The 27,129-nt window shown below is 46.4% G+C and overlaps 7 protein-coding genes across 7 annotated transcripts; 2 read left to right on the top strand and 5 right to left on the bottom strand.

Annotated features, from left to right (window-relative positions):
* Positions 1 to 537: 537 nt before the first annotated feature.
* EV420DRAFT_1620047 (uncharacterized protein) lies at positions 538 to 4,482 on the top strand (the record flags this gene model as incomplete). The annotated part of the gene is made up of 12 exons (XM_060475534.1): positions 538 to 682; positions 1,154 to 1,180; positions 1,564 to 2,069; positions 2,119 to 2,182; positions 2,276 to 2,323; positions 2,384 to 2,612; positions 2,666 to 2,706; positions 2,731 to 2,801; positions 2,856 to 2,968; positions 3,118 to 3,178; positions 3,235 to 3,763; positions 3,818 to 4,482. 12 exons carry the CDS (start codon positions 538 to 540, stop codon positions 4,480 to 4,482), a joined length of 2,499 nt encoding a protein of 832 aa, XP_060332392.1.
* A 3,971-nt stretch (positions 4,483 to 8,453) lies between these two features.
* EV420DRAFT_1641606 (uncharacterized protein) lies at positions 8,454 to 9,377 on the bottom strand (the record flags this gene model as incomplete). Its single annotated transcript, XM_060477261.1, has 5 exons — positions 8,454 to 8,707; positions 8,756 to 8,834; positions 8,886 to 9,127; positions 9,180 to 9,221; positions 9,275 to 9,377. 5 exons carry the CDS (start codon positions 9,375 to 9,377, stop codon positions 8,454 to 8,456), a joined length of 720 nt encoding a protein of 239 aa, XP_060332391.1.
* Positions 9,378 to 12,658: 3,281 nt separating this feature from the next.
* On the bottom strand, positions 12,659 to 13,469 carry EV420DRAFT_1478780 (uncharacterized protein; the record flags this gene model as incomplete). Its single annotated transcript, XM_060469535.1, has 2 exons — positions 12,659 to 12,793; positions 12,846 to 13,469. 2 exons carry the CDS (start codon positions 13,467 to 13,469, stop codon positions 12,659 to 12,661), a joined length of 759 nt encoding a protein of 252 aa, XP_060332390.1.
* A 2,108-nt stretch (positions 13,470 to 15,577) lies between these two features.
* Positions 15,578 to 16,458, bottom strand: EV420DRAFT_1747180 (uncharacterized protein; the record flags this gene model as incomplete). Its single annotated transcript, XM_060480191.1, has 5 exons — positions 16,341 to 16,458; positions 15,990 to 16,287; positions 15,878 to 15,968; positions 15,748 to 15,803; positions 15,578 to 15,682 (listed from the first exon to the last, which is right to left on the bottom strand). Exons 2-5 carry the CDS (start codon positions 16,095 to 16,097, stop codon positions 15,578 to 15,580), a joined length of 360 nt encoding a protein of 119 aa, XP_060332389.1. The 5' UTR covers positions 16,098 to 16,287; positions 16,341 to 16,458.
* A 791-nt stretch (positions 16,459 to 17,249) lies between these two features.
* Positions 17,250 to 18,735, top strand: EV420DRAFT_1673457 (uncharacterized protein; the record flags this gene model as incomplete). Its single annotated transcript, XM_060479114.1, has 6 exons — positions 17,250 to 17,442; positions 17,496 to 17,537; positions 17,590 to 17,831; positions 17,883 to 17,961; positions 18,011 to 18,327; positions 18,389 to 18,735. 6 exons carry the CDS (start codon positions 17,250 to 17,252, stop codon positions 18,599 to 18,601), a joined length of 1,086 nt encoding a protein of 361 aa, XP_060332388.1. The 3' UTR covers positions 18,602 to 18,735.
* Positions 18,736 to 21,003: 2,268 nt separating this feature from the next.
* On the bottom strand, positions 21,004 to 21,757 carry EV420DRAFT_1478776 (uncharacterized protein; the record flags this gene model as incomplete). The annotated part of the gene is made up of 4 exons (XM_060469534.1): positions 21,004 to 21,057; positions 21,116 to 21,229; positions 21,288 to 21,413; positions 21,554 to 21,757. The coding sequence occupies 4 exons, from the start codon at positions 21,755 to 21,757 to the stop codon at positions 21,004 to 21,006; spliced, it is 498 nt and encodes a 165-aa protein (XP_060332387.1).
* Positions 21,758 to 24,965: 3,208 nt separating this feature from the next.
* Positions 24,966 to 25,834, bottom strand: EV420DRAFT_1641603 (uncharacterized protein; the record flags this gene model as incomplete). Its single annotated transcript, XM_060477260.1, has 3 exons — positions 24,966 to 25,501; positions 25,557 to 25,728; positions 25,811 to 25,834. The coding sequence occupies 3 exons, from the start codon at positions 25,832 to 25,834 to the stop codon at positions 24,966 to 24,968; spliced, it is 732 nt and encodes a 243-aa protein (XP_060332386.1).
* Positions 25,835 to 27,129: the final 1,295 nt, after the last annotated feature.

The raw sequence follows: 27,129 nt of genomic DNA, 5'->3' as shown, positions 1-27,129 counted from the left end.
GCTGTAGGTGCACTCTGTTGGTACATCTTTTCCCAGTTGGTGATGAGTCCTCCGATGCTATCTGACTTTGATCGCTTTGCTGGCCTGGAGGTGGGTTACATCACAGTGAGTTATCTTTGACCCCATGATCAGTACAAACTTACACTATTTCAGGATCAGTGAGCTGATTGCAACATTTTTTTGCGATGGCTGGCACAGCAATTGTCGACGTTGGTGCTACTGTGCGGAGACCTGCAATGGCTGCTCATACTTCCAGCTTACTGTCCACAGTCTTCACAGTGTAAGATAAATATCGTATTTCAACATGGAAATACACTTACCTTGACTTTAGCTTGTCTTTTCATTGGAGCGACTATTGGGGTGATACCAGAATTCGACGATGCTTTCTTGAGCTGTCTAGCTCCAGCCTTGTCCCTTTGGCATGCAGCAAGAAACTCCTGGTATAAAGCAGCTTCATCCTGCTCATCCTCTGAGCCAGCATCGCTGTCCATGCCTGCGCTATGTTCAACATACTCTCCATCTGACTCACTCTCATCTATGACCATCTCCGTGCCTGTAGGAGGCAATTCGTTCCCAGAGGTGAGGTCCAAGTCCATCCTGTCATCGCTTATCCCCTCTGATTCTGATGTCGCTATGGAAGATATAGGAGGGAGTTCATCCGATGAGTCCAAACCAGCATCAGGTGTTTGAACTGTGAACCCGTCAGTGGGTGATAAAATGACAGGTGTTACTGCCCGAGAGGGGATATCGACTGGCTGTATCCGCTTTCTGGAGGGTTTGGTTGTACGGGCCTGAAACGAAGCAGGTAAGCCTTTTCTTATCATGTCAAGATCAGGATGCATAGACTGGATTTCCTTATCCTCGCGGGCATTGGCATCCTCCTGTGCTGCAACATTCTTCTTGGCTCGTTGCTGTTTCTCCTTTTTCGCTTGCTTCTTCTGCATGTTGACCTCCCACTGATGATCCTTTTCCTCTGTGTGTTTCCGCTGACTTTCAGAAATCTCTGCACGAGTATGGGGAATCCATTCTGCAGGGACTGTAACTGCCTTGCCATGCGTGGCGATGCGAGTGTCTGAGGTCATGAAAGAGTGAGAAGAGGAGTTCCTGCAGTGGTAATGTTCCGAGAGGAAAAAAATTGGGTAAGCTCGATCAGGACTTTTCCACCTTTTCCTTACTCCTTGTTTATCCCCTAAGTCATCCTCAATTTGTAGCATGCCCCGACATCATTGTCCTTGGAAAACCTGTAATCGGGTCTTCAAGTGTGCAGGAGATTTAACTCGGCATGTCAACTCTTGTCACCAGTCTCATCCAGCTCCAGTCAACCGCAGTGTCTCTCCAAGTCCCAGGGATCTGTCAGAGAGTGAGATCTCAGACTATCCACATGACAACACTGCCTTCGACTGTGACAACAATGATCCTCAACCCTTTCACTCTCCAAGTCAATTGCCCCGCTCATCAATACCTATTCCTGAGACACAGCGCCGAGCTCTGCATCCATATCTTACCGGTGAGCCACCAACTCAGTACTAAACTAGCATGAGTATATATTGACATCCATTTTAGGGCAAAAAACAGACCGAGATGGTCACTACTTGCCTCCAGACACGCCACCTCCTATGGACCCACCTATTGTGAATGTCTGGGCACCTTTCAACAGAGAGGTCCAATTCCATCTGGCCGATTTTCTTTTTCGCAAAGTTGAGATGTCACAGTCAGACATCAATGAGCTTCTGGATTTGTGGTCTCTGGATATGCACCGGCATGGAGATGATGCACCATTTGATAGCCACCAGGCTCTCTACCAGGCGATTGACGAGATACGTGTAGGAAGTGCCCCTTGGAAATGTTTTGAGATGGTTGTTCCGGAAAATCTGGGCCGAGATGCACCTGAATGGCAGAAGAGGTCCTATCAAATCTGGTTTCAAGACCCGGATGTTGTCATCAGCAATATCCTCGCTAATCGTGACTTCAAGAAGGAATTTGATACCACACCCTATGTTGATGTCGATGTGCATGGTCAGCATAGATGGAGTGATTTTATGTCGGGCAATTACGCCTGGCACCATGCGGTCTGTAAAATATTATGGATTTACTGTCCAGGAGCTAATTGTGATTCAGACCCAGATTTACGAAGCAAACAGTGGTACCGAAGGTGCTATGTATGTAAGCGTGATCCTCGGCAGTGACAAGACAACAGTGTCAGTAGCTATGGGGAATGTGGAATACTATCCTGTTTATTTGTCTATCGGAAATCTTCACAATTCTGCACGTTGAGGGCACCATAATGGTGTTGTACCCATAGCCTTTCTCGCCATCCCTAAATGTAAGTGATTCTTGTTTATGAGGAGTCACAATGGGCTGATGGGTGCATTGGTACTTTCAGCGGATCGAAAATATGACCGCGATGTTGCATTCAGACTCTTCAAGAAGAAGCTGTACCATGAATCTCTAACAGCTATTCTTTCCTCTCTCATTCCTGCAATGACAACCCCGGTGGTACGACGATGTCTCGACAGTCACTATCGCTGCGTGATCTATGACCTGGGACCATATATTGCTGATTATCCTGAGCAAGTCCTCTTGGCAGGAATTGTCCAAGGCTGGTGTGTGAAGTAAGTGTTTCTCATGCATATAACAGCCATTCAGATACTGAGAAAACTGGTAGATGCACATCACCAGCTGCCAATCTGGATGCTCTGGGAGATCGTTGGTCATGAAAACTTACCGAAGTCCTCTTGGAAGCCTTTGCCAATGACGGGGACATACTTTGGGATAATTACGGTATCAATGAGGATATCTTGGTATGTGACAAGTCCAACTCATTCATGCACAAAAGTATGTTAATGCCAAATTAGCCATTTACCTTTAATTTCCCACATGCGGACATCCACGAGATGATCTCGTCAGATTTGTTGCACCAGATTATAAAGGGTTCATTCAAAGATCATCTAGTTGAATGGGTGCATGAGTACTTAGTCCTCAAAGAAGGCAAGAGTCGTGCCAATGAAATAATGGATGATATAGACTGACGGTGGGTTATCTCCTTGATTGGTTGCTGGTCTACTCATGGCCAATATTCAGAATTGCTGCAATGCCGCCTTTTCTGGGCCTTTGAAGATTTCCCCAGGGGCGACGCTTTAAGCAATGGACTGGTGACAACTCCAAAGCTCTTATGAAGGTAAGGGCTATTCATATTGTAACATGTTATGCTCATGCACATATTGTATCTGCTAGGTGTACCTTGCTGCTGTTGCCGAGTATCTTCCAGAAGCAATCATGAAGGCTCTTTCCGCCTTCATGGACTTTTGCTATCTAGTTCGGCGCTCTGACTTCGATGAAAGCACTCTAATCCAGGTCAGAGAGACAATCCAGCGCTTCCATCACTTCTGTGAGGCCTTCAAACTCTCGGGTGTGTGCGATGACTTCTCCCATCCTCGCCAACATGCCATTGTCCATTATCCCAGTCATATTATGGAATTTGGTGCCCCAAATGGACTTTGTTCATCTATCACAGAATCTCGGCATATCACAGCTGTCAAGAAGCCCTGGCGAAGATCCAATCACTATAACGCACTGAGCCAAATGCTACTGACTAACCAGCACCTTGACAAGCTGGCTGCTCTTCGAACCGATCTGACTCAATGCGGTTTAGTTGAGCCATTACGGGCTCCACCCGCAGATCCTTTTGACATTGGAATGGAAGATGAGGGTGCCGTGGATGGGGAGAGGACCATGGGAGAGGTTACACTGGCAAAAACGCCAGGTATGCTCTTTGTTTCTCAACTGGAAAGCTGATACTTATCTCACCTTTCATTAGAGCATGGATATCCCAGAGACATCGCTGATCTGGGTCAGTATATTGGGCATCCCGACCTTCCAGCGCTTACCCAAATGTTTCTACGTGAGCAGTTAAATCTGGGAAGACCCGACAATCACAATTACAGTGATGACACTGGTTATCCTATCATTGATGGTCCTGTCCGGGTTTTTCACTCTGCCACAGCGACATTCTATTCACCAAGTGATATATCTGGTGTACGGGGTATGCGCCGTGAACGCATATGTGCAACCCCATCCTGGCATGGTTATGCCTGGTACGACTGTGCACTGGCTGTCATTGATCAAGAAAAATCAGGATTCCATGGAATGAATGCGGTGCGAGTGCTGCTATTCTTCTCATTTCGGCATGATGGCAAAGAGTTTCCATGTGCCCTGGTGCACTGGTTTAACACTTACGGGCGCCTACCAGATCCCAAGACTGGGATGTGGATTGTTCGGCCTCACTTTCGTGGCACTGCCAGGCGCACTCCTGTTCTTAGTGTGATTCATGTAGATACTCTCCTTCGAGGTACTCATCTTCTTCCCATCTTCGGCAGTCAAGCATTGCCACATAAATTCCATTATTCCTGTTCGTTGGACTGCTTTCAAGCCTTTTATGTTAACTGTTATGCAGACCATCATATGCATGAAATCGTTTTTTAAATGTTATTTTCCGTAGTTGATTGAATAATATAATTTTTATGGCTCTACCCAAAGAAAGCATAAGTGCTCCTTGCATTATCCTGATCATGCCCGACTCAGATGTCCCACGAAAGTTCCTCTTTGATGCTCTGGCTACACCTGGCCGTAAGCTAGCTCCACTTATGAAACGGCGCCACTGGCATGCAATGCATGCTGCAATTCAGAGTCGAAGCCAAGGGAAGTTGTACGTGCTTTCTCTGCCATTTGTGTCAAGCCAAGGTATTTACTTTGTGACTTTGCAAAACTTCAGGGCTCTCAGACCGGAGAACCTCCCCAAGAAAAGAGCATTCAACAATCCAACAATTTACCAATATGTGCAAGCATCACCTGGCAACAGACAAATCAGAGATTCCGAGTTGGACAGCCGGTACAATGGCCCGACCACTTGGGACTTCATGACCCTGGAGATCGATATGTCGAACGCTACCACAGCTATCTTCAATGAGCTCGCAAACTATCGGACAACGTTCAATGCAGGGATTAACTCATTGAAACTGTGATCCAGATTGAAGGAGGCTCGAGAGGCACTGGAACAGCTTGAAAAGTTGGCAGATTGGATTGATGATGCTGATTTGAAGCAATGGTCACTGGCGGAATTCGAACACCAGCGGTTGTGGCAAGGTTGGCAGAAGTTTCTTGAGATAGAGGAGGCTCAGCCAGACTCGGAGCAGGGGTCAGACCACAAAGGAAACTTTGGTGCAGAATTGACAGAGCCTTGAAGTAAATACGTGAATATAACGAAATAAAATGTATCATGCAAGGATTGAACCAACAGCCATGTGATTAGCGAAATAATAAGCAAGTATCATTAACTGATGCACTGCCATCTTGGAGCTACCTAGATACTTACTGGGGTATAGAGGAGATATAGACAAGGGGGTCCTAATAATGAATTAAAAGACAGTGGGTCGATTAAATAATTTCGTGCACCGGCGATGGACCTACCTACCTTCACGTGACATTTATGATGTCACTATGCTAAATTTGGGTATCTTTCAACTCAATTCAGTGAATATTTTGCCTGAAATAGCCATGATATTAATATTGAAAGTGTTTTGAACATAATCTGTATGCTATCAAGTCTAAATCATGTAATGGGATGTTGTAGTGTCATCATGTCCAGTTAGCAGGGCCGCTTTGCAATGGCTTTGACTGAGTGTTGGTATGGCTAGGTATGATGCCCTAAGGTAAGTAGCACACTCAGTAGCATATATTGTATCATGTATGCTCTAAATTCTACCCTTGAAGTCCATTTTTAGACCCCCAAAATGGTGGTCAACTTTTTTTTTTCGTGACATCTGGCTGGACCTACCTACCTACCCGGTGTGCCGGGCCAGAATTCCGGTACCCCCTTGGGTATAGAGGTATAGATGGCGTAGAGTTTGAAAATGGCCTATACCTTCTATAACAGCTATAGTCAAGGGGGTCCTAATAATGAATTAAAAGACAGTGGGTCGATTAAATAATTTCATGCACTGGCGATGGACCTACCTACCTTCATGTGACATTTATGATGTCATTATACTAAATTTGGGTATCTTTCGACTCAATTCAGTGAACATTTTGCCGTGATATTAATATTGAAAGTGTTTTGAACATAATCTGTACACTATCAAGTCTAAATCACGGCTGCGCTCTAATGCGATGTCATAATGTCATCATGTCCAGTCAGCAGGGCCACTCTGCAATGGCATTGACTGAGTGTTGGTATGGCTAGGTATGATGCCCTAAGGTAAGTAGCACACTCAGTAGCATATATTGTATCATGTACTCTCTAAAATTTACCCTTGAAGTCCATTTTTAGACCCCCAAAATGGTGGTCAACTTTTTTTTTTTCGTGACCTCCGGCTGGACCTACCTACCTACCCGGTGTTCCGGGCCGGAATTCCGGTACCCCCTTGGCTATAGTCCCTATAGAGCTGTGAAATTGCTGATGCAACGATCACTGCGCCATCAATATCATTGCTTCCCTCTACATGAGGCTTCATGGATGCTATTGACGCTTACGTCCCGCCATGCCCGCCTGTACCGCATTTTATCTACATTTCGTATGCTGTACTATATTTCAATTATATTCATTTTATTTGATAATAATACGGGACAATCCCTTTTAGGCAGGCATCGGGAGGACGACGAGAGGACGTCTCCTCATCGTTTGCGACGATGACGGCAAGGTGAAAGGACATGAGGGCAATATACGAATACGTAATTTTTTTCTAGGAGTATGCAGAGTATGTGTCTTGGGTATGCAGAGTGGTATGCAGAGCGCATCTCTCCAGCGCCACCGTCCTGTAGTTACAGGAGACTCTGCATACCGGCTTGCACTGTAACTACAGGAGATTCTGCATACTGTGGACAATAAAGGTTGGTAAATTCTCCTCATGACAAATCGATGCACAGCACATAAATCATTATGCAGGTATCAAGGTTATCGCTCTTCGAAAGTTAGCCTCATCCCATCGTTTTAGTATGCGCGGAATCACTGACCTTGAACGCGTTCCCGGATGCGTCCGGACTGATGTGCCGATATCAATCCTCATCCTGATCGCCTCTTGAATACGCTCGATATCATAGTTAGATTGCGCTGTGCGCTAACCACTTTCTAGAGTGCTGTGGAAAATTCCCCTCCAGGGAATCCTGTCTGGTGCAGGATCATAAGGACATATTCTAGGCGCTGCTTTCCTGACGTAGCGAGAATGGACAGGACCACGTTAATATCAAGCTTTATGACACGCTTGTAGACGATGAGCTTGTTTCGCTAGTGTCGTGTTTCTTTACTTATTTGTTTGATTGCTGGAAGATAAGAAGACCAAAAGTTGAAAGGAGGATCGTTTTCAAGCTTGAACGTTAACCGGTGCTGTCGGAAGAATGAGCTGGTGTATATCAAGTCGCTCCTTTCCCCCGAGACTATATTGCATGCTGGAGTCTGGCCTCGACTTAGGATTGATTATTGGGACCAGAACGACCAGCTCCGACGTCCCGCAGACGTATCCATGCGCATGCTGCGTAATGTATCCTAGCGTACTCAAGCGTCTTCAAAGACCGAGGCCCATAACGAACGCACGCCAACTTAAACAAATAAATCGCAAAACTGCGGAAAAAATACCCAGTGGTACAAGAGAAAAGATTTGCTCAATGAGCGATACAACTTCAGAGAGGGTATGCGTCCATCCGAATCTTTAACTTTGGCCCAGCGAGGACAGCGAGTAAAGGATAAGATACCTTCTTGGAATTGGAATGTGTGATGCAACAGGATGGCATAAGACTTTCCGTGGGAAGACTAACATTGGCGAGAATGTAGAGTATGTTGTTGAAGAAATTCCACTTGTATTACCCTCATCGCCTGGACCTGAAACACTGAACAGTGAATTAGTACAGATATCAGTAAGTTTCCGTCATGCCATCATGATCCTCTGCTCTCTTGAATCGCAATTATAAATAAGCTTCTAAATTAACAGTCATACATGGACTATAAATTATATCAAGAACACGATGTGTAGTAATGTTATGGCTATCCGATACATTAGTGAATTGACGGGGTATCTTGATTGGCACGAAACCATCTACGGCATCTCTAGTGGATCTATTGGTGGCACTGCTGACACTGAAATCATACAGTTTCCTCGCCCGACGATCCCGGCACAGCTTGATGATCATCATTCGGGCCATCGTATGGACGGCTATTTTCGGTGCCCTCTTCCCTAAAGCAGCCGACCAAGGGAGGATGGTTCTCCAACATAGTGACCATCTGTTGTCGACGAGAGCTCGCGTTAGCATGTGCAGAAATACGACAAACTAAAAGGGTCGGGGCGACAGCCTGGAAGGATTTAGATCTTTGGCTAAAAGCAAATGCGATGGAATCTCTCGCACCCTGACATAAGCAGCAATAATATCAGCGTAGTAGCCGTATTTTGAGTTCTTCGACACCAGTGCTAATAGACGATTAAGGAAAGCGAATAGATCGCCGATGACTCGATCAGCATCTTGACGATTTTGCGGGAAGCGCTCATCCTTGAAGCTTGTCGAACAACGCGATAAACAATTAAAAGTGTGCACGTGAGCGTCGTAGCGAGCGTCAGTAAGATGTAGGACAGCGACCAGTCAATTTTTGCTGAAAAACCTCCGGCCTCGCTAAAACCATTGGGAGAATTGGGCAAATCACTAAGTATTTGCATGACCTTCATGACTGAGATACTGAGGGACAGATATATCTGTAGCCAATAGAAAGACTCACCTGTTCCAGCTACAGTACAAACAATCGGCAGCGAAACAATTCGCCACTGACGGTCCCAGAGCACCCAGCAGCGCCATATCTATAACAATTTAGTTGTTCTTGATCGACCAGACTGTACAATATGACTTACAATTGTGGTATCGACTAAAAGAGTGCTGACACCACCATTAATACCGTAGACGAAGTAGCGCAGTCTCCACCACAGGCCGTCTTCCGCTATCGCCCCGAATACCTTGATATAATTGTCGCCGTACGCAATGAACGCGTGACGTATAAACGCCCAGCCCATTGCGAACGTTATCGTCGCAAGAACATTAAGGATGATGATGACTGTACGCAGGAATATGCCGTGTAAGCGCTTGGGAGAAGAGACTGAGCTATGAGTTTAGTAGAGGTGCCAGTCTATTCAGGAGAATGAACGTACACATTGTCCATAAAGTGACTGCAACGATTCCGGTATATAGACCTGCGAGGCGAGGGTTTGAAAGAGAATCTGAGAAATGGAGGGATTGAACTCACCGTGCAACAAGGCTTGCAGAATCGTAGTGTTCAGATTAAGATCAAGCGTGCCGATGATAATGTTTATGTCATCTTGGGAAAGGTCAGGCGCACGTCCCTCCATTTCAAAAGGAAGTATACGACTCCAAGGAGGCACGCTCGCTGGTTCATATATCTGACTTTGGACAAATACAATGAAAGATCTAAAATGCAGAAGAAGAAAGAATCGGGAAGCTCAGTCACTAACGTCTCAGATCTCAAGTTTCAATACTTTAATCACGTTGGTTGTGCAGACATACGCAGTATCCACGGATAAGTTTTTGAGTGATCAGTTGGATGAGATGTCCTTGTTATCATTGCACAGCTTCTACCTGCAACTGGTGATGACTTATTGAAAGCCTTGGTTGGACCGGGACGCACCATGCTTCGGGATCATTGGATGAAGATCGACCCCCATTGCACTGCAGCAAGATCAGTTGGATGCCACCAGATAGCAGTTGCCAATATCTACATAACGATGAGGATGTTTCTACCTGATTGTCATTGTCCTGCGGGAGTGGTTGGTATAGCGGCTCACCTCAGTAGATCATACCCTCAGGAGAGCGTAACTTAGACCAAATAGCGGAGCCTTGCTCCTAGGGGAGGTGCGCTTGTTTTTTCTGGACATGTCACATGCAACAATTAAATGAGTTCACCAACGAGAAGGGTGCGCTTACGTGGCTGTCGGTTTGGACTGTTGCCGCAAAAGGGCTAAAGCTGGCTCTGATGTTGGAGTTCGCATGGGAGTGCGCTCAGTTCCTACAAAAGTATGGTTTGTTTGGGTTTCGTGATATAATTAGGGGATAAAGAATCTGTTAGTCCGAGGAGACTGCAGATAGTAGGGCAGGATTAGGCCAAGAATGCATGATTACTCGCGCCGAGAAAAGATACACACGACATGCTAGCAAACTGACAGAAAAGTTGAGATATGCGGATAGCATAATTTTGAGTTTCATTACTTCATCCGTACGGGCTGTAAAAACCAAGCATCCAGCTGAGAATCGTGTTCGGAAAGAGATGGTAGGTCAAAGCCAAGTAGGAGTGTGGCCGGCCCGGATGGGGACAGCGCCAAGTCATCTGATCAAATCGCGTTTTTCGAATTTCAAATGTTCGTTGACTCCTTCACTTCCATTCCATCACATCCTTGCTCTCAGTTCCACACATCTACTAGTGCTCCGGGGATGAACAACGCGACTAAAATACTTGTGTACTCCGAGGAAGATGAACTGCTGACTGGAGGCCAACGAAAATTAGTAAAAGCGTAAAGGGAGCATTGGCGTGGATATGCTACTAGACATTATGCTCTGTGTCCGTAGATATATTCGCTTTTTATTGTTGTGTAAGAGCTCATGCACGATAAAGATCCTCGAATTTCCGGATACTCAGTGCGCCTGTCGAAGACTTTCTGGCGTATTCTGATGTCAAAGTCCTTCATCTCAGCCTGGAATTCTGCGCGGAGAAACATCGGTGGGCTCCTGGAACCTTTTCATGATATAACCGAGCCTGCTTGAGTATTCATCCCGGTCTGCCAGGTATGCCTTTTTCATTTCTATGCATTTCTTTGCTGAATACCTCTCTAGTTCTGCCATAGGGTATCAGCGAAAGCGCTGGAACTTCATCTCGTGACGCATGTATGCACGGCGCATACACCACTCCAGTGAGCCTCGACTTCTTCGTTATCGAAAGACAACTGATGCTATCGTCTTAGCAGGCTCTCCATTTCTGATCTTGAACACGTTCCGGAATGCGTTCGAACTGCTATGGGCGCCCTGCTAGTATGCTAGAGCTCTTCCTGGCTTCCGTGAACACAGCCCGATAAGGACAAGGGCGGAGACCGAAACGTTAGAAGGAGATTATCTGCAAGCGTGAGTTCCTTTCGCTATTGTCGAAAATTGTCCTCATCTTTCCCCCAGTATCAGACAGAACCTTGTGGACCTCAGATATAGAGCAAAATTGGTTGCAGTGGTTAGTATCGACGTCTTCGCCAAGAATAGCCTTGGCAACTAAACTCGATCTCTTACAGATCGAAGCGTGCTGCTTTCCCATATGCCCAATGTACCCTTTATCATGATCCTGTTCCAGTTTGGACCAATAGCAGGGGAGAATTTGACAATTACATGAAGAGACAGAACGCCCGCCTAACTCGAGAACGCAACAACCTTCTTCAAAGACGAAGGGCGTTTCCATCGATTACCGTCGCATGAGCAAGACTCGGGCTTTGATGACGCTCTTCCCCCTATGTTCAATTTCTTCGAACTCCCTTCAATCCGAAAGACCATACACCTACCGCCCGACGAAACTCCCCTGGCCACTTCCGTCTTATCACCGAGGTACTAATCCTTCACTTCGAGGCGTGGCAGTCTTCCATCCAGCAACGAGTCGTTGACTTTGCCCTCGGGAAGGACTTAAACGCTCTTTACTGAGGAGAAATCCTCCCGAGTCGAGCTCACTCGGAACGTTTGATTTGCAAGGACTGCACGATCTTTTTGCATTGAACTGGCATTGTCGGAAGGAAGCTGATGTATATTGAGCCGCTCATCCGCCGCCGCTGCTTGGGGTTCGTTTACCGCACCAGGAACGACGGGCATCGACGTAAGTACTGCAAATGTATCCGCGCGTATGCTACGGAGTACAACTCGTCTCCGAGATCAACGACCGTGTGCAAGAGGTCGTCAATGGTCTCATCGCCTTCGTTGGCAGCGATCCTGCGACGACCACCACTGGAAGACCTGGATGTCGACATGGAGGATGGCCAGTTCGAATGCTTCAAGTGTTCTAACAAAATAAACAGGCAAGAGGGAGCCATGCTGGACCCTACATTTGAGCTTCACGTGTGGAGGGATTTTGTAAGTGTGCCTTTCCTGCGTCCCTGCATGTCTTGATACATCGTCCACTCCAAGGTAAAACACATCAGCATAGAGGACTACGAAGACCTGACACCGCTCGAAGACTACGATTGGCTTGTCCCCGAGTCGATGCTAGATGGGAGAATCTTCCTGACCTGCACGGTATGGAGTTCCCCTGCTAGTCGTTCTACCGCGAATATGGAAGCATGGGCATAGTCAAGCACCTGCATGTTATGCTGAATACGTTTCTTTGGTCTTCCATAAACACAGATGTTGATGACACTTCATTTAGCCCCGGGCGGGCCGCTGCGATAGACGAGGTGGATATGTACGCTTATAGGCATGATCTTTGCCTGAACAAAGGATTGCATGCACGACGAAAGCGTCAAAGCTAGCACTTCGCGAAAACTTTGTGTTGATTTACTTCTATCGCTTTCGTTGTCTCGGTGACACCCTGGTACCAACTCTAATACCCTGTAGATGCACCTACGATATCCCACCATGAGGTCCCATATAGTGCTCAGCGTTTTACGAGTCTCCTTGGGGCATGGCATTCGATCGATGGGTTATCCCCGAGCCACTTAACAGAATCATCCGACCACTGATAACAGTGAACGGCGCTGTTCCCTGTAATTCCCCCAACGCACTCGGCACGCTAGTAGGCCGCCGTTAACATGGTATCAAAACAGGAGGGGGGGGGGACATACCTTATCCCGGACGGCCCAGCGAGCAACCATCAGCTCATTTTGACCATGCTCCTTTTTGACTACGTCGAGAGCATCTTTGATTCGTTGCTCGTACTCCGATCTCCAACCCCATGATTTAGAACCGGAAAACATGTCGTGGTGGAAGTAGACATATTGTTCCTCGTCGGCCGTGAATTCATATCTTCCCTTCGCAACTGGGGAGGCGTCCACAAGTTCCTTGAGTGCCTTCATCGGCTCTGACATGGGCTCGGAATACGCTTTCATCTCTTCCGCCTCCGGGCGCGGCGGATACTGCCGATGGAATTCTGCATCTTCCAGATCCTGCATTCGGTGTATTGCCATCCTCCTCTTCTCTGACGACGAGGTGGCGCTGTATGGATACTCTGGATCCGTCTTGTCATCCCTGGCTATGGGGATGCAAGCCTTCCACAGCCAAGAAGGGATCTCCTTCTTGAGGCGCGTCTCTTGTTGGAGAAGAGACTCGGACCGTGGCGCTGCTTTGGTTTTCGACTGCGATTTCGTGGGTGACTTTGGCATGAGGGGAAGGAAGAACTCAGGGGACGAGCTTCGTTTACATAACGCGTCGGGACCGCTGAGTGAGACACTATAGGAGATGATCGACATGATAATGACTCGATCTCATGATAACCCAATGACGACCATATCATGTCATAGCGATCACACACAAATAAAGATGACGATCTGTAGGTATTTTGTTCCATTCAAGCGTGGAACAGGGAAGCTGAACATCGGTTCATAGTACTCTGCGCTCGGACTGCCGCACATATATGGGTCATGCTAACTTGTCGGGTCTAATGGATTATAGGCTGGAAAGTGCCTAATATCGGCGTCGCTGAAACTAAACCTCTTCCCAGAAATCGAAACTCGGAGTCATATATCATTTCCCTAGTAAATATAGCTATGCTATCTCAGCCTTGCGAATAATTGAGACGATCTTTCCTCTTTCCATATCGCTCGCTTTTGACTCCTCTGCCAGTTTCTGACGTTGGCGGTGACGAATCCGACCAATGAGGATAAATAAGAGGATAAACAACCCGAATGAACGGAGGAAGAACATCATGGTCTACCGGAAGCCGAATATCAGCTCACTGCTCAGAAACCATGAAACATGGGGCTTACGTTAAATTATATTCGGGTATCATTCGTCTTCTGTAAAGAAACTCCGTCACCACCTCTAAGTGAAATGTATTTAGAGAAGATACGAACCCCAAAGATGAGGCGGACACTGGTTCGTCTCTAGTAGGAAGATGTTCCCAGCGAGTCGGGCTCGAACTGTAAGAGTATGCTCTGCTTTGCTGGCCTCCCATTTCGTTGTATGGCTTTGAAACGAGGCGTGCAAAGGCTTTTCTGAAACATAATTAGCACAAGGAAATCAATGGTAGCGATAATGCACAACGCACAGTTTCTTTGGCTTTTCAAGCTGAGAGGGGAATCCACGATTAAAGATATCAATTGCGAGACATTTGTGCCTTTATAACCACCAGTACACAGTACATCGGATAAGTGATAATTTCTGGGCCGTATCGGTCATTTGGAGCGCTCGGTTATGTGATATAATGGCTGAAACCATGACCCCAAACTTGCAAGGGGGAGATCATGCATATCTTCATTCCCGAGGTCGTTTGTCACCCTGGATGGACAGAGAATCAAATGATGACTAGGAGATACCGCCTTCGAGTGATACAAATGACAAGGTCGATTCTCTTGCGCCTTTATATATGTACCCTGCAGACTCAGAGCAGGTTCGAACGGATATGTATGCAGGGTGCGATAAATGTCCGGATACAAGACACCAGGCTGAACATGCAAGTAGTTGTGGTAACAGGTACCGGACATTGTGTTGGACAGGTGCGAATCTAGGCCGGCAGAACGAGGGAAAAGAGAGGAACAAAGTAAGGGTACTACCTAGTCTCTTCATTTCTGACCGTTTCATGATAGGCGATCTACAAGACGAACCTTCGTTTGTACCTACCACCTAAGATACCAATATCTGTCGGCGAGGCACCTGATGGAAAAGCGCGCCCACCGCCAATAATTCGGATTTCACATTTTAGATGCTTAGGTGCCCGGTAGGCTAACAGGTAGATTAGAATTGAAACGGATAGCCAGAAGAGGTCGGTTTCGAAGGAAAGATTTTTTCTATGAAATTAAATCACACGTTCTCAATAAGCTTAGCCAAGTTCGCCTCGTTGGAGTTTGAAAGATCGGGCCGCCCAGTCAATGGCTGTGTTACACAGTGAAGGGACGTCGGCCCGCACCGGGTCATAAGCGCGGCACGCTCAAAAGTTTTGCACTGTTTTCCTCATTGTCGATGGGCGATAATCTACGCTTTCAACGTCATCGATTGCCGTCATTTTTTTTTTCAGGGCGAGCCCAACGCCGCGCACTGTTCGAAGAGTTTGGAAGGCCGGCATCGACGCGTCGTTCGATGGATTGAATTGCTACATTACTTATGCCTGCTCTTTCACACTTACTGCTCTACAGCCCATAAGATTTATCTGTCGCAACTTAGCTATGCCCCTAAGGTGGACTGATAGTGGGCTGTTGATTAACTTCAATCATTGATGAGTGATGTTGGATTCATCTTTCGATAAGTTCGTCACGGAAGAACGCTGGCACCGAGCAGCATCCCTGCGTGCAGAACGCGACTTTATGAGGAGGAAATACGAATTACGGGGGAAAGAAGAAAGTAGAAAATATTATATGCAACCTCATCCATGTGTATTGCTGATGGTACTCTTTTGGCTTTCCAAATCGACTGTCACCAGAAAATCTACCTCTTCTGTGGCCTTACAAGCCCTCCAACTCCGATACCACTGCCGCAAAATCACGACGACTAGAAGTAGCAGTGTAATGCCCCATAAGACGTCGAAACGAGTACCTGTACTCGAGGCGCAGCTGTTGCGATCTTCTTGCCAGTCGAATAATGCACGTTTACTGTCAGGGCTTTTAGGAAAAGGTAGCTGAGGTAGAAAGAGGGCAAGTACGAACTCGTTAGGTGAAGCACCTACATGAATCGTGCCGGCGTAAGAGAAATTTGGCGTGCTTTGTGAGCTTCCCATTGCGGCTAGATGCAGAGCCTGTCACCATGGCGTAAAATTGCTGTAAAGGTAAATAACGTACTTCAAGTGCAGCCAACAACCTCACAGAGGTGATTTCTCTATTAAAGACGGCGCCAGTATAAGGATACCATTTTATACGAGCTTCGGGATATGCGATGAAACAGCTCATACTTTGTAAGCGTACCTGTAAGGAACTTGAGTCCGAAAGCGTTCGACATCATCTTAATGTCCAGAACTGATATCAATCGTACAAAACGGAAAATGATCAGAGCTTTATTTGTACCTTAGATGTAGAAGGAATCCCTTGTCAAACTCGCTTGAAACTGAGCGCCCAACAGGGTAAGGTCGATACATATCATCTGGGTCTCCATCAAAATCATCCATCCTCATTTCTGCAACGAAACCCGCTCACGATTTTGTCTTGGAGTGCTTTCTGACGATGCAGGAGAGTCAGGGGATGTTGTGCAATCATCGGACGGATTATCAGTGAGTAAGATGGAAACAAGGTTCCCACGTGGTGGCTGTGTCGCTCACCCTTGGACTGATCCATCACTGGCTCTTCGCAGCCTCAAAGTATCGATATATCAGCGGCGCTAATCATATCCGTTTTACCGTTTACGACTTCTGCAGCAATTCACTTTCGTCAGCATCTAATTATCGGAGCTCTCGGCGAACGAATCCAAGGACAAGTCTCGCTATTTAATTTTTTTGTTTCGGCACCGCCCAGTTTCATAGCAATAAGGCCGATGTCATTGCATCACAGCTATGGATGAATAGTTAAGATGCGATGCTGCGAAATCTAAAATTTAAAGTGTAAGCCAGCCTGTCCGTTTCGCCTTGTTCCGTTGATCAACTTCTCCATGAATTCCAGACTATCAAACTTGAAGGCATATTCTTGGTCCCTTCTACACTGTTTGCGGTTTTCTGGACGAGGCAAACTGCTGGTGTAGAATTACGATTACTGACTAGCGGGCTATGTGGACCCTAAGTTGGGCCTCGGGGCATCACTGTCAATATCTGATCTGCTTGATGGTAGTCTCTAGGTCCTGATGCATACGATACGCGTTGCATCATAATACCGTATTAAGGAGTCGCTGGGTTTGGTTTTCCCTCAAGATGGATTCAGACGGCGTTGTTCCTTGTTCCTGGTCGAAAGGTACAGTTCTCCATGAAAGACTTCGTAACGAAGCGCTCAGATTTACGCAGGTAGTCGGCGCCACAAGGTAGTGCAAAATTATTTCGTCACAGCCTAGGCATCGATTTCCATGATAGGTTGTGGAACAAGGAACACCGCGCGAGGTGAAACGTACTCGGTAATTCCATGGATCCCCATCCTTTTGTTGATCATCAGGGATGTACCGCAGAGGCTCCATATATCAAGAGGCTGCCGACTCCCTGCTCGACAAATTACATGGAATCTCCTCCGGCCAACCTGTCTCAACATGACAGAAATGTCATATTTGACAATCTTGACTTGAATTTCAATCGTACGCTCTTGGAATCGTTACTGCAAGGTGAATCCATTGTTCCTTCCTGTCTTCCTTCTCCTAAACTCATATTACCGTAGGCCTGTATACCTTTATCGTAGCAGTCACCTTATGGACTACACGTTTGTCTGTATTCTTCAATTAGCCCACACACTAATTGAGCATCTCGTCCAGTTTCTTCTCCCAAGAAATCCGGCAATGCTTTCCTGCTTACAGTCGTCGTGATTCTATACCTTCTCACGACAATTGCCTTCGGCGTCGACTGGACGTACCAACGGCGGGCGTTTATCCAGAACGGGGACAACTTTTTCAGTGTCTTTGTTGCGCTGCAAAGCTATTGGGCCGTGGTGGAGAACGTACCAACTCGTGGGCGGTATTGGCGGGGGAATGTGCACGTTATCGTCGATATCACTATTGTATGTCTTCTGTTCCAGCTGTGGCGATCTGTTAAAACTCACCTTTCTTAGATATGGCGTTGCTGGGTGTTTTGGGGCCGTCGCTGGTGCATCATCATTGTTCCAGCCCTTTGCGCCGTCGCTGGGACGGGTAAGTGCTTCCTTGTTGTCACTCTGCTCTTTTCGATCAATGATTATAGTTGCGAAGTCCATGCAAATCCGCAGTGTTTTCATCAATACAACCAACAATATTGGCGAAACCGGAGGATTCGCAGCAGAGATCAACTGGCCATTGATCTATATCTCCCTGACACTCGCTACAACACTCCTATGTACACTCTTAATCGTGTACAGGATTGTTCGTCTGGCGTTTGGGGTGAGTTCATACGGGAAGATTGTCGAGATCGTGATCGAATCTTCGGCGATATACTCACTGGCGCTGATCGTGTACCTGGCCTTGGTCGCGAGGAATCTCGAGTCTAGCTATTACGCCGATATCATTATGGCATATGTCAAGGTGAAGAATTGTCATGTTTAATTTCTTGGGTCGAGCAGCTGACACTTCAATTCCACGGTAGGTTATCGCGCCTACGCTCCTTGTTGGACGCGTCGCAGCTGGTTCAAATTCAAACTCTAACAGCCAGACAGTGGTCCATTCCACAAGGGACCGCAGCTCTGTGCTAAGTCGATTTTTGGCAAGAAAGCGGGAGACTATCATCATAGGTCAAAATGTTGAGGACTCCACCACCTCATTAGGATCTTATAGGAAGTCTATAGTGGAAAGTGTCTGATATTGACAATCTGCGCTGTTCATAGAGATTGGGGGGTAACTATGTTTTCATATATTAAGTAGAGCCATGGACTGCATAAGTTATTCGTTCTGAATATTAGTTGTAATATGATAAGTTGTCCGTATCATAGGCGCATCTTGGGTAGCCATTGTGTGAACTGAGAACAAACAAAAAAACTAATTCCGTGTCAAGATGCCTTTTTAAAAACTATACAGCTAAGCCAAGGGCACATCCTCGACAACTACGATCATCTTCTGATCTTTCCTCCCTCTAAATCTCCCACGGGTAACATCGTATAACGAACCTTTGACGCAATATCGCTAACCTTGCGGTATCGATGACGGCTATATAAGAACCCGGCCATGAGGAGAAGTAACACCAATGAGACCATTGCGAACACAAGGAGTCGAATTCTAATGGCTACTTCCAGATGAACATCATGATCAGCCTCATTCAAATAATACAATGACTTACGTCTTATTGTTCTCGAGCAAGACTTGTTGTCTGCACAGGTATGTGAATTATCCTATGCATTTCAGCAATGTAGTTCACGAACCTTAGTTCGCATTCGGGTAACTCGTAAGAAAATCAGATTGATCCTCCTGTTCTATTGAATGGAAAAAATGGTCTTGTAAGCCTAATAATCTTCATTTAGACCCCTATGAATGTGAAAATGACAGAAAATACTTTGACGTACCTAAGGAACGTTTTCTATAGACTGTTCAGGACTGTAACACGATTTCTTGGTACTTGCTTGATACCGGCTGCATTTATAACTGAGAGAGTTCTTGCATGTGACTCGGTGCGGGATATGGTGTCCTTTCTATGGGATGTAATTGTTTGAAGTCCTCCACCATCACGATATGAGAGATTGTGGTTAAGGTATGGTTCAAATACATACTTATCGTTTCCATGTTTTACTAGACAGCCTTAAGAGATATCTGGACTATTATTCAAGCATTCGGTGTCAGATGTCTTCTTCAATAGGACTAGGAAGGATTCCCAATAATATACCACGAGTATTATGGTACGTCCCGTGAAAGTCAATGGCTTCGAACATTCCGTTATCAGTTATGGATTCATCTACAAATGAAGGGCAAATATGTATGCGCTAAGAAGGAACGGTCCAACTCGAACGTCGGTTGCACACAGTACAATAAGAAGTAAGTACAAGAGCATTTATACTGTCTGAAACATACAACTCAGCTATTATATTCCAGCGGTAGTGGCTCATTGCAACACGGTAAGCTAGCCGATTGTGAATACGAGGTTATTGACAACGACTATACAAGAAGCGTTTCAGGACAATAAGACAGCAGCCGTCCCTGCCCCACCTCAGGGCCAGGGGTATGATAAAAGTCTTTTTCTTGGAATTCTATGGCGCCTAAGCCTGCTTGCCTTTTCCAAGCAAGAAGGAAAGGCTGCAAAGTTATGGAAGCACCACTGCGCCTTCGTGTGTTTGCCCGATAGATGGCAAGTGCTGCAGAGATCAAGAGGAGCATCAATGCTACGCAAACCGTCGCGACTCCCCAGACAACCGCTATTCTCAATATAGCTTCTGTGGACGACTGGGACTCGCTAGAAGGGTCCAATTATAAGATTTCGAATCGAATTGGCATACATGAAACTGACTTTGATCTGCTATCGCAACAGGTTACGAGCGTCTGCTTTCTGTGCCGATATATTAGAGACTATCGGGAAAAGCGGTTCAAAGGGTTATAAACTGACATCACGTCTCTCTTAAATCCATGAGTAGAATGGCCAATTCCAAAACTAGGCAAGCCACCGCTGTTTGTTGACCTCCTTTGGATATCTAACAGTCTACGCTGAAACTGCAAGGGTATGAGTACCGAGAAAATAGGGCGAGAAACGATTACAGAAGTACATGCATAGAGGAAATTCTGGATATCATTGGTAGTAGCTTGATATAAAACCGTTTGCAACCCTGCGAAGGAAATGTTTTGTGTTGTTAATACTGAAGGAAATTGATCGGAATGGCAGCTTGTAAGAATGCTGAAGAGTTAACGATCCCCTGGGGTTGTTTTCCTTTGAATTTATGAACCATTGAAACCGTAAGAATCATCCAGCACTGTGTCAGAACATATAAAGGGGAAAGGCTATTCGGTTGTATTGTCATCAGATAACCATCCATTTAGACGTGTTCCTCTGGTGCCATACAAAACATTCCATGCTGGGACAGAGGAAGTGAGAAGAGCGGCGAGTTCCCATTGTCGCATCAATGGATCAGGACGATGGGAAGATGCCACCGTTTCCACTGATCAACAAAGTATTGAATTCTACGACTGTCTTCATTCCGCGGAATTCCTGCTTAAGCGTTCTTGGTGATTTCAGATTCCCTAGTATGTCTTGACCATCAAATGGAATCCGTCTCACATCGCAGTCTATGCCATAGCAACGAATGCGTCCAGTGCCTTTTCCAGATCATCCCAATGAACCTAGCAGACGGAGCATTATTTCTAGAATCGAGATGTAAGATGATGCACAGATACGTACAAAATGATTAGTCCCACCAACAATCCTGTACTTGGCCGGCTTCGTATCCGCAGACCTCAACTCCTTCTCGTCATCCTGCACCGCCCACATCACAGTGATCCCAAATGCGCACACCTTGTCTTCACATGCAAGCGATCTCTTCATACCCAGGAACACCGGGTCAAGCTAATACCCAGGACAGCTTGTCGAGGTCGCGCCCGATGATGTCAGTGTGGTCGAAGTAGGACGTGCACCACTTCCCGAACGTGGGTAGACGGAGGTTCTCGGGCACCTTGTTGTCGACGAGGAATATCCAGTTCTGCTCGGGAGTCGGTCACCCGAGTGCAATTGAGGCGGGTTCTACAATTGGTATTCCATCATTTCAGCGATGCCTAGAAGAAGACAGGACGCACCATAAAGGGTCTACAAACGCATATAATTGCTTAGACGACGACGGACGTCTTCTGGAAGTGCATCAGCCCTTGATGTCATAACGGGAATGAAAGTCGTGCCGCCAGTGAGCGGCCATCTGAAATGCGCTGCCACCACCACTCGAGATGGATGAGATTGATATTTGTGTAAAGATACCGATAAAGAGCGCAATGTCATGCCCTCGAGCCTCGACAAATGCCTCGCGCTGGGAATCATCGGTGCCGCCGGCATGAGAGATGCTAAGTTCTTTCGTGGAGAGAGGCGTCGAAACAGGGAGGGAACGCCTATTAACGCAACGGAACATACGCCTTTGGATGGAGCTTGATCTATTACTCATTGGAATACCCCTGAAAGTGTGGGGTAAGGGGCTTCGCATGGTGTTCAGAAAGTCAGTACTCACCCTTATAAAGATCATGCCATGAATGGCAAACCTCACTCCTCTACGGCATAAACTTGAGTGATGAAGGGAAATGCCAAAAGGAAACTATGACGATGCCATGATAACAAACCCGAGTGGCCGGAGCCGAGGCACTCACTCCTCAGGGTAACGAGGTCAAACTAGCCCAGTCCTCGATGCAAACGACATGGATCTCTCTCCCTCAGTAATGAAACTTTGGTGATTCAGAAATGGGAAAACAACCCTGGGCATGAAGCTTGAAGGCGCAAACCACTCAGTCAAGATTGCGAACTTAAAGGAAACCCCGCTTTTACGCCGTCTTGCGATGATCGGAGGTTAGCATTCTAACGATCCGCGTAATTAGTATCCGCACGCAGTGTCAAAAGGTTTGGGTGATGGATAACATCAATTAGAATCAATCATACGACACAACATCCAAGCAGATGATACCGCAAAGAATCGCATGATCCCGCCGGCTTAGGCTAGCTATATGTTCAATCCTTCCGAGCGACTTGTAAGTTCCAGTTGGAAAGAGAAGGATCGAGAAACTGACTTCTAGATCCATCTAAAAATTCTCTGGTGTGAAATTCAACACAGAACGGCAATTAGCAGCAACCATTCTCATCGGGCACGTTGCCATCCTAGCCATCCGATGCCCTGCAAAAACTTTGAGGGTTGCCTAAGAAGCAGACAGTAACGCATATATCCTGTTTAATACCATCAAGACACGACCACAGAGCTAGCTCTAGGAAGCGCACCGGCTTTTTCAACTCTTTCTACATCGCACTAGAGTTCGAACCATGACTTACTCAGCCCATTTCATGGTCAAGGCTCAACTCTGTTCTCGAAGGGTTCCGCAACTCCCGAGATGGCTAGCACTACAGCTGAATTTAATAAACACGAGCCCAACAGAAGAAAAACTAAACGCACTCTTGAACGAAGTCACCAAGATACTTCCTACGTGTGATTGGTATTGTTCGGATGAGACTACCGTCGTGATAGCAGCAAGAGCAACCCATAGAGAGCAAGAAATCAAGATTTTGGGGCCTGAAGTCACCGTAAATTCATGCAACAACATAATAAAAGAATGTGCGTACTGCGCCTCGCGGTCAGGCATCAGCTGGCTCTTGATGGTTTCCGATTCTCGCTGATAATGTATTTTCTGTACAGAGCACTAGCCTCATCACTGTCGTAGATACGGGAGCAGGTTGAAAAGGCAACGGAGACGCGCTGAGAGCTGAGGGAAGGACGGGAAGAAGCTCGTTATATTTGTTAGTGCTTGACATCGTCCTCCTGTGCCGCATGCGGCCGACTTCGTTCAAACCGCTTCCAAATTGTTTCGTTTCAACTTTGCCTCATACAGTAGCAGTAGTGAACTTCGTCCTTGTTGGGATTTGCAACTTCAAGCTCATGCTAGAAGATTCCCGAAGCTTCGGCTTATTCATTTGTCACGATACTTAGATATATTTAGTACTTTTGGTAGAATATTCTAGATACTTTTCGTAGTATATAAGGAGCTCATTAGGAGCTCTAGTAGCTAACAATTCAGTATTATACCTACTGCAAGCCTCCCACTGCAATAATTCCAACAGTCCTAACGTTAAGGTACTTCCAGACGCTCAAGAAATTTGACTCCGCAGATCACGTAGGGCAACAAATTTGAAATTTTTGAAATTTGGGCGGCTCCCTCTGAAGGTTTCCTGGTCCCAGAACCTTGGGGCCACCGACGCAATCATGTTAATCTGTTTGTCATGGTTTAACCAATGCTTCTCAGCTTTGTGGGCACTCAAATGGAGCAACGGCGAGTTGAAGAACTCTCCAAGGAAAATTTCCAAGGATATTCACGATTTACCTGGAAACGTACTAAGGACAGTTTTCCTGGTACTTCCGGGCGAGTGCTAGATAGACATTATTCATTTTTCTCAAAATTCCTTTACTATTAATTAAATGATATACCATAGTATGTGTAAAAAATCTATTAAGCGTCATCTGTAGCTCTTAAATCAAGATTGTAGGCAGGCGGCGCATCCTCGGCAACTACGATCATCTTCTGAGCTTTTCCAGATCTTCTATGGGTAAGAGAGCTGCATAGACCGCCTTTGACTCAATGTCCGCAATCCTGCGACGTCGACGACAACCACATATGAGTAGGGCTATGAGAACAAGTAACCCCAACGAAAGCCACGCAATCATAATAGTCGGGTCAAAATGGCTACTTCTGGATAAATATCAGGATTTGCCACTTGTTCAATGGATACAACTTACGTCTCATTGTATTCAAATGAGGCTCGTTTTCTGCACGACCATGTTAATCACTCTACGCACTTCCATATCGTGATTCACGAACCTGACGCATCCGGATGCTTCGTCAGAATAGCAGGCCCGTACGAATGGTCCCAGGGTTGCCAGGGTTCCCCCAGCCCCTTGGCCAAATGTAATATCGCCTGATTCGCTTGGTGGCGGAGGGTGGTGCTTATGCCCCATTCAAAGCTAAAACAAGAAATTGTTTCGGAAGCCTATTTTCATTCAGGACCCAATGAATCTTTAAAATGACGGGCAATAGTACTTTGACGTACCAGGGGAGCCTTTGCTGCGTGGAAGGATGGAGTTCTTGAATGCAGGTGTCCGTCAACAATTGCGCTTATAAACTCTTGCTTGTGTACCTATGCTGGCCTAAAACCGTAAACGATCAGCACAACCTCAGAACATATAAAGGGACAGAGCTACGAGGCCTCGCTGTCATCAGACGAGCAGCCACTTGGAGGAGACCCTCTTGAGGGATCCAAAACGCGATCAAAAGCGCTGAAAAGGGCTTGTCGTGTCTCCCAATCAATAAATTAGAACGTCGCAAATATGCCATCATGGTCCACCGACCGACAAGGATCCTTAGAACCATATCCCTGACTTCGCAAGTACGATTTGGATTATGATCTGTAATTTAGTGATTTCATATTTTCTTTGAATGCCTTTAACATTAAACGGAACATGTTTCGCATCACGGCCTATGCCATGTCAATGAACGTATCCAGTGCCTTTTCCGGATCATCCCAGTGCACCTAGTAAAGGCGTCTCAGTTTGGACCATGGGATGAAGATTCAGCAGACAAATATGCACAAAATGGTTAGCTCCACTGATAATCTTATACTTGACTGGCTTCGCATTCGCGGATCTCAACTCCTTCTCATCATCCTGCACCGCCCACAACGCAGCAATAGCAAAAGCACCCGTCTTGTCTCCACAGACAAACGATCTCTTCATACTCGGGAACACTTCAGCATCAAAGAAGGCTTTACGATATGCCCCAGAATTTGCTTCGAGAAGATCAAAAATGGCAGGTCCGCCCGCTGCATCCTCCCCATAGTGTTGAATGGACAGAGGAAGGTCATTGAAGAATGTGGGAACACGATAAGGGGAGGCTAATATCCAGGACAACTTATCGAGGATGTCAGCGTGGTCGAAAAATGACGTGTACCACTGCCCGAATGCTGGTGGGCGGAGGCTCTCGGGCACCGAGGTATCTAGGAGGAATGTCCAGTTCTGCTTGGGAGTGGGTAGCCCGAGTGCGATTAGGGCGGGTTCTACAATTCTTATTCAATCAGATTTCAGTGTCTCCTAGAGAAGGACAAGATGCACCGTATAGGGTCAGTAAACGCGTGCAATTGCCCAGACGACGGTGTGATTCAGAGTTCTTCCGTAAGTGTTGCCGAACCACGAAAAAGCGTCTATTCAACGCGAGAATGCGTGCGCCTTTGGATGGAGCGGTCAAGCACTTGTTAGAATATCTCTGAAAGTTTGGCGTAGGCAACTGAGCATAGTGTTCAGAAAGAGAACAGGTCAGTACTCACCCTTGGTAAAGGTCATATCACGAATGGAAAATCTCACGCCACTCGACCAAGCCAATACGAAGCCATCGCGTATTATCGCCCCCAGTATAGACTTTCAAACCAAGTCCGGAGTGAAGAACACAAGGAGAGATGAAAAAAAAAAAAAAAACCGCTAAAAACCAAGCTATCGCAGTTGAGGTTGAGTTAATAAGCTCTGGTGGCTGAGCCGAAGCACTCATTCTTCCGGGCAACGAGGTCGAACTAGCCCAGCCCTCGATGCAAACCACATGGATCTCTCTCCCTCAGGAATGAAACTTCCGTGACTCAACAAATGAGCCAGCGAGCCTAGGTATGAAGGCAAAAACAGTTACATCCAGATCGCCAACTCGAAGAAAACCGCAGCTTTTTGGAGTATAATATCGCGACAACTGGGGAGTGACATTCTAGCGATCCGCGTAATTAGTTTACGCGTAGTGTCAAAAAGTTTGGGTGATGAATGATATCGATTAGGATCAATCGTATAATACAACATCTAGCTAGATGATAACGTAGCAAGAATCGCATGGTTCCGCCAGCTTAGGCTAGCTATATGTTCAATCCTGCAGAACGACTTGTAAGGTCCGGTTAGAAAGGAAATGTCCGACAAACTGACTTCTAGATCCATCTACAACTTCTCCCGTATAGAATTGAACACAAAACAGGTATCTGCAGCAACCATTCTCATAGGGCAAGTTGCCATCTAGCCGTCCAATGCCCTACAAAAACTTTGAGGGTCGTCTGAGAAGCAGACGGTAACGCATATATCCTGCTTGGTACCATCAACACACGACCACGGAGCTCGCTCTAAAAGGCGTACCGGCTCTTTCAACTCTTTCTCCATCGCACTAGGGTCCGAATCGTGCCTTCCTCAGCTAATTTCATGGTCGAGGCTCAACTCTATTCTCGAAGGGTTCCACAACTCCCAAGGCAGCTAGCACTCGGGATGAATTCAATACACATGAGCCCAACAGAAGAAAAACCAAACGCACCCTGGAACGAAATCACCAATATACTTCCTACGCGTGATTGGTATTGTTCCGATGAGACTACCGTTGTATCAAGATTTTTGGGTCTGAGGTCACCGTTAGCTCACGCAACAACGGAGTAAAAGAATGTGCGTACCATGCCCCACCATCCAGCATCAAGTGGTTCTTGATGGCCTCCGATCCTCGCTGACGATGTATCCTTCTCAAGTATGGAGTACTAACCTCACCATCGGGGGTACGGAAGCAGGTAGAAAAGGCAAGGAGGACGCGCTAAAAGCTGAGCAGTGGGGGAGGAAGGAAAAGTTCGTGATGTTTGTTGGTGCTTGTGATTGTCTTCCTGTGCCGCATCTAGCCGGT

Source organism: Desarmillaria tabescens (assembly GCF_030435595.1).
Source record: "Desarmillaria tabescens strain CCBAS 213 chromosome Unknown EV420scaffold_13, whole genome shotgun sequence".
NCBI classification, from domain to species: Eukaryota; Fungi; Basidiomycota; class Agaricomycetes; order Agaricales; family Physalacriaceae; genus Desarmillaria; species Desarmillaria tabescens.
This window is presented reverse-complemented; position numbering and strand designations above follow the sequence as displayed.